The 5936-nt window shown below is 59.2% G+C and overlaps 2 protein-coding genes across 3 annotated transcripts in view; one reads left to right on the forward strand and one right to left on the reverse strand.

The window, feature by feature from the left end:
• Nucleotides 1-917: 917 nt before the first annotated feature.
• ART5 (ADP-ribosyltransferase 5) lies at nucleotides 918-3743 on the forward strand. Of its 2 annotated transcripts, none has more exons than XM_008071156.2 (4): nucleotides 918-983; nucleotides 1941-2670; nucleotides 3265-3297; nucleotides 3514-3743. In XM_008071156.2, exons 1-4 carry the CDS (start codon nucleotides 924-926, stop codon nucleotides 3600-3602), a joined length of 912 nt encoding a protein of 303 aa, XP_008069347.1. In that variant the 5' UTR covers nucleotides 918-923; the 3' UTR covers nucleotides 3603-3743. The 2 variants fall into 2 exon arrangements, with proteins under 2 accessions (XP_008069347.1, XP_021574780.1); XM_021719105.1 differs by having other exon boundaries at nucleotides 3385-3604.
• Nucleotides 3744-4347: 604 nt separating this feature from the next.
• Nucleotides 4348-5936, reverse strand: part of LOC103273715 (short transient receptor potential channel 2 homolog) — a gene marked incomplete at its 5' end in the record, with an annotated part of 10857 nt that continues 9268 nt past the window's right edge. The window contains 2 exons of the mRNA XM_008071159.1: nucleotides 4348-4739; nucleotides 5652-5781. Coding sequence (XP_008069350.1) covers nucleotides 4348-4739; nucleotides 5652-5781 — 522 coding nt within the window. The remainder of the gene's footprint in view (nucleotides 4740-5651; nucleotides 5782-5936) is intronic.

The following is a 5936-nucleotide window of genomic DNA, read 5'->3' on the forward strand; positions in this document are numbered from 1 at the left end:
GGGGGGTGGCAGGCTGGTGTTTACAAACACGGGGTCACCTGAGTCTGAGAGACCCAGAGAAGGGGTCTGGGGGAGGGGCGGGCTGGACCCCGAGGATCGGAGCCCGAGGGCCGGGTCTCCGGTCCATCGCTGCGGGTGGGGAAGGGGGAGGGCCACCAAGCGCGGGGAGGGGGCGCTGCTCAGCGGCGGGCGTGGGACCCAACGCGTGAGCCGTATGCAAATTGTGCAAACCGGCGAGCGCACGAGGGGTGACCTCTCGCCGGGCGACTCCCGCGGGGCTCCCTGGCCTGGAGGTCGGGGCCCCCCCGAGGGAGAGGCCGAGTCTCACACGTTCCCCGACCCCGGCCTGGCTCAGGCCCAAGGAGGGTCCCGGAAAAAGAACCCGCGGCCCTCGAGAAGGGGGGTTAGCCCTCAGCGCCCTCCCCCGCCACTCCCACTCCACCACCCCCGTCGCTTGTCAGGGAAGAGGGGTGTCAGGTGACCGCCGCGGGGGCTATAGTTAGCCCCGGGGACGTGATCAGCTGGATTCCGGAGACAGCGCAGCGCCCGCCCGGACTTCGGCTCCCGCTCGGCCTCCGCCACCTCCAGGTGGGTCCTGGGTTCCCCGACCCTCCCCTTCGGGTGCAGCCAAGCTACAGCCCCACTTTGGCCGTCGCCAGAAGGACCCCCGGGCAGGAGATGTCGAGGATGGGGGCGTCCGGGAGTCTGGGGAGCGGAGACGCGGGGCTGTGTCGGGACGGCAAACTCCAAGGCCCCGCCCACCCCTAGGCCCGCCCACGGCCCCGCCCACGCCCCGCCCGGCCCGGGTCCCGGACCGGGGACCCCTCACGCCGTGGGAGAAAAGGGTCCGGGTCGTCGTCGAAGCCGGGACTGCACCGCCGCCGGCCCCCCCTTGTCGGACCTGGCCCTCCTGAGTCCCAGGGATGATGCTGGCGGCTCTGCTGATCGCCCTCAGCTGCCTCGGCCTCCACACCTGCTGGCAGGTAACTCCAGGAACCGCATCCTGCCACCAAGGAGGCAGTGGGGACCCAAGTCCTCCGGACCCGCCCAGGGACTCTTCCCTAGGATCCCACCCCTCTTAATTCTCTTCCTGTCAGGGGCCTCCATCCATCCCTGCAGGGAGACCACAGTCCCCACTCCCGCTCCCAGAGCCCCCACCTCTACACGGCTCCCCCTGTGAGCCTCCTTCCTTCCTTCCCTCTCTAGGGATCCTCCCGTGTCCTCCTCCCCACACCCCATCACCCATCACAGGCACAGCCTGGGCAAACCCCACTGGGCTGCACGTGTGCTTTGGACCTGCCAGCCCCTTCCAGCCAAGGGTTGGCCTCCCACCAACCCCACCCCAAGGGTGGGGACAGAGGCTTCTGAAGCAGGAGGGGACTCGGCTGACAATGATCTGGTGTGGTGGCTGAGCACCTGCAGCACCTGCAAGGGCTTCTCGAAGGATGTGGGGGAAAGAGAGTCTGAGGAGGATGAGGTTGGGGGTCAGGACCCTGACCGTGCATTTGTATAGCACCTGAATACTGAATGGTAGAGATGGAAAAGTGCTTGGTGGTCATCCAGCCCCACTTCCCACCCAGTGCGAGAAACTTCCTAATGACAAGATGACCCCTTTTAGGTTGTACAGAGGTGAAGCTCTTTATGCTGCCCTCATCGTAATTCTGTGAGGCTGGAAGTGTCCTCCGTTTATAGGAGAACCTGAAGCCCAGAAAAGTTGAGACCTGCCCAAGATTCCACAGCTAGTAGGTGGTAAAGTCAAGATGTGAACCTCTGTCTGTCTGACTCCAGTGCCTATGTTATTTAAGTCTCTTCTTGGGCCCTTCCCAGATATCTGGGCATAGAAATGAGATTCTGTGTATCTGGACTGATCTGCCCCCAGGAGCCCGGCCCACAGCTCTGAGCTTACACCCTTTCCTGTGTGGCTCCTTCTTCCTCTACAGGCCCAGGCTGTCCCTATCCTGCCCCTGGGCCTCGCTCCAGACACCTTTGATGACGCCTATGTGGGCTGTCCAGAAGAGATGGAGAAGAAGGCAGCCTCTCTGCTGAAGGAGGAGATGGCCCGCCATGCACTGCTGCGGGAGTCCTGGGAGGCAGCCCAGGAGGCCTGGGAGCACAGGCGTCCAGGACTCGCCCTGCCCCCTGGCTTCAAAGCCCAGCATGGAATAGCCATCATGGTCTACACCAACTCATCCAACACCCTGTACTGGGAACTGAACCAGGCCATGCGGACAGGCGGAGGCTCCCGGGAGCTCTACATGAGGCACTTCCCCTTCAAGGCCCTGCATTTCTACCTGACCCGGGCCCTGCAGCTGCTTCGGGACCGTGGAGGCTGCAGTGGGGCACCTGGGGAGCTGGTGTTCCGAGGTGTGGGCAGCCTTCGCTTTGAACCCAGGAGGCTGGGGGACTCTGTCCGCTTGGGCCAGTTTGCCTCCAGCTCCCTGGATAAGGCGGTGGCCCGCAGATTTGGCAATGCCACCCTCTTCTCTCTAAGGACTTGCTTTGGGGCCCCTATCCAGGCCTTGTCTGTCTTTCCCGAGGAGCGTGAGGTGCTGATTCCCCCCCATGAAGTCTTCTTGGTCACCAGATTTTCCCAGGATGGAGCCCAGAGCCTAGTGACTCTCCAGAGCTATAATCAGACCTGCAGCCACTTTAACTGCGCCTATTTGGGTGGTGAGCTGTGCATGGGGAAAGCAGGACTGGCAGGGTGGGTGAAATAAGCCAGGAAGTCCCTGCACAATCCTTGGGACCTTCAGGAGATCCACTTGGTTAATGGGGGGTTGAGGGCTAGGAGTGAGCTGGAGTTATTGTCCTGTCACTCAGGTACTGTCAGGTCCCTTTTTCCAAGTCTGTGAATATTTTCAGATGATTCTGTATGTTCGCGAAAGGGTCTGTCTGTTCTACAGTCTAGTAGACCAAAAGAACCTGGTTAAGGAGGTTGGCGGGCAGAGGAAGGAAACAGGAGCACTGTTTCAGATCCCAGGAGGCGGAGGTGATGGGGCTGACAGGGCACAGATATGCTATTCCCAGATGCTGAGGCAGGGACAGAACAGAGTCCGAGGTGTGACTCGGGCTTGGCTGGGAACAGGGATGAAAAGGCAATCTGGAAAGATTCCCTGGGGAAGTCGGAGGAAGGGAAGTCGGAAGTTTGCCTTTAGGTGAAAGAAAAGATGGATTGAGAGGGGGAATGGCCCCGCCAGGGCCTGGTGGGAAGTTTGGATGTGAGAGTCTGTCCAAGTGGAGACCTTACCACGCTGTCTGTTCCAGGGGAGAAGAGGAGGGGCTGTGTGTCTGCACCAGGTAAGTTGCCCTCCTACCTCCTCCCTCAGCTGCTTCAACTCCTGCAGACCCTGCTGACCCTTTTATCTTCTTTTCTTCTCTCTCCAGCTGGGGGGCAGCCAGAGTCACTCTCTGAGGGGGCCTTCTCTCTGCTCTCCTGGAAGACCCCGCTCTTGGCCCCTGGGGGGTTTCAGCTCTCAGGAGCTGTGCCCTGAAAGTCCAGCACCTGCCACTTAGGAGCCTTGGGAACTGATGACCTTCCTACAAAGAAGGAGGACTTCACACAGCCTGCAGCAGCAAGACCGTGGTTCCAGGCCCAGCCCTAGGAGCCATCTCCTCAGCCAGGATGTGGGTTCTCCTGAGACCATGGCAGGGTTGAAGGAGCCCTGCTATGTGGTGGGGACTTCCTGGGACAAGCAAGGGAAGTACTGTGATGGCCACTTGATTAAAGGATGTTGCAGTGTGGAGACATGGCGTTTTATGATTGGTTTATTATATGAGGCTGGACCACCTCCCTTGCTGTGACCTTGCCAGGTACAGGGACTAAGGAACTAAAAGAGTAACTTCTTAATCACCCCTGGACATGGTCCCCTGTGCAAACCCTGTCAGACACTGTAACTTGCAAATCCAGAAGCTTGAAGAGCCTAAAGTTCCTTGAAACAGCCATGAAGGCAGAAAGGGGGCAGACGGAGGCCGCAGCCCCATCAGGTGAGGAATGCCAAGCCAAGGGAGGAAGAGAGGTGCTCAAGGTCAAGGTTAGCACTGAACAGGCCTTCTGCCTCTTGGTTCAGAACTTTTTCCACTAAAGTTGTAAGGAAGCCCAAAGTAGAATCCTAACCCAAGAGTCTTGGGACCCAGAGGAAGCCCTTTTTCTCTGTGCTGCTCTCACGGGGGTCTGTCAGGGGAAAGAGGGGCGAGGATGTCAAGACCTCAAGAGAAAGGATTCTCACACACCCTGGAGGCATCTGCCATCCAGAACAGAAACTTTCTTGAAGCAAAGAAAGCAGCATAGACCCACCCTACCCCATCTAGGCTGCTGGACTCAGCAACAGAAGGGACACGTCTGCTGCATCAGAACCCCCCCTTGGTCCCCAAATCCTCCTCCTGGGGCAGGTCCCCAGCCCCATCTGCTTCCTGCTCTCTGTGCACTAGCACAGGAACTGGGGAGGAGGGGCCGGACTCTCCAGACGCTGGAGTCCTGCCCCCCACAGTGTCCTGAAACCCAGTTTCTGAAGACACCTGGGTCCCCACAATCTCTGGTACTGTCAGCTCCGGGGCCTCAGGGATGGGAGGCCCCAGGTTCTGGAAGCTGTTGCGCACTCGGGTGATGTAGCGACTGAGGACACTGGCACCGTCGGGGGGCCGGAGTGTCCTTCCCTCCGCCAGGGTTCGCTGCACACCAGCTACCTCGCTTTGCAGTCGAGATACGGTCTTGGTCAGCTCTGTCAGTCTGTTGCCCAGGTCTGAAGCAGGTGGAGGATTGAGGGGGTCTTTCAGAAGATGAGCTCCCCGCCCCGTACCTCTTGCACCCTTAGCAGAACCCCAGGGGATGCCCTGTCTGGAGTTTCTGAGGGAGGAGACCTGGAACAAATGAGGGACTGGCTTATGGGCAAGGGGTCAGGCAGGTGGGCAGAATCTGAGGCAGATGAATCAGAGTGGGGTGAGAGGTGGTGAGTTTAGGAGACATAAAGAAGGGGCATCTCGAGGGCCAGAAAAGGCATCAGGAGTCACAAGGAAAGTTGGGTAGAGACTTGTACATCTGCCTCTGTCAGCCCCAGTCCACACCCAGCCAGCTCATTCCCATCCTTAAGGGCCCAGCACAAATTCCACCTCCTCTTTCTCCAACGTCTGCCACTTTATCCTTCTACTTTCCTGTGAGCCTCTCAGAACCACAGACTCTCTCTCCTTCGGGCTCACACTGCAATGTGTGTCTCTCTTACTACGTACTTTCTGCCCAGTGTAATGGTTTCTCTTTCTCACCAGACTGAAAGCTCCTGTGTGTCCCTGCTCTAGACAATGGCCCCCTCCTAGACAGGCCCTGGGACAAAGCAGGCCGTGGCAGTGAAGACCAGTGGAATAAGTGAATGAATGAATGACGAATTAAGTAAATACAGCAAGTGGGCAAGGGAGTGAGTGAATGAGAGAATAAATGAACACGGACGATGGCAGGAATGAGTGATTAAATGAAATGAGGGAGATAAATGCCTGAAGGAGTCAGGGGGCAACTGAGTATAAGGGGGCCACCTTGGCAGGCCGCCCTTCCAGAGGCAGAGGGAGGATGGGGTCCCATGCAGCTGCCTGGGGGCTGAGTCTGGGTGTGGGGCACTTATCCCAGCAAGGAACAGGAACGGGACGGCTCAGAGGCGACCACTCACCTTTGCGACGAGTCTCCTCAAACTCGCGCCGGGCGGTCTCTATGTAGCGCTGCACCAGGGCCTTGATGACACGAAGGCGGTAGGATCCGCGCTCTCCCTCTCCAGATCCCGCCCCTGCGCCGGGATTGGTCTGGGAAGACGAGAGGCCGAGGGAGCGTCTCCACCCCTGTCTCTCCCCAATCACCGCCCCCACTTCTCGGTCAATAAAGGCCCAAGAGCCGGGGGTCGGTGGCTCAGCCAGTAATCCCGCGCCTTTGGGAGGTTGAGGTGAGTGGATTGCCTGAG

Source organism: Carlito syrichta, unplaced genomic scaffold (genome assembly GCF_000164805.1).
Source record: "Carlito syrichta isolate Samal-C Ts95f unplaced genomic scaffold, Tarsius_syrichta-2.0.1 Scaffold314132, whole genome shotgun sequence".
Lineage (NCBI taxonomy): Eukaryota > Metazoa > Chordata > Mammalia > Primates > Tarsiidae > Carlito > Carlito syrichta.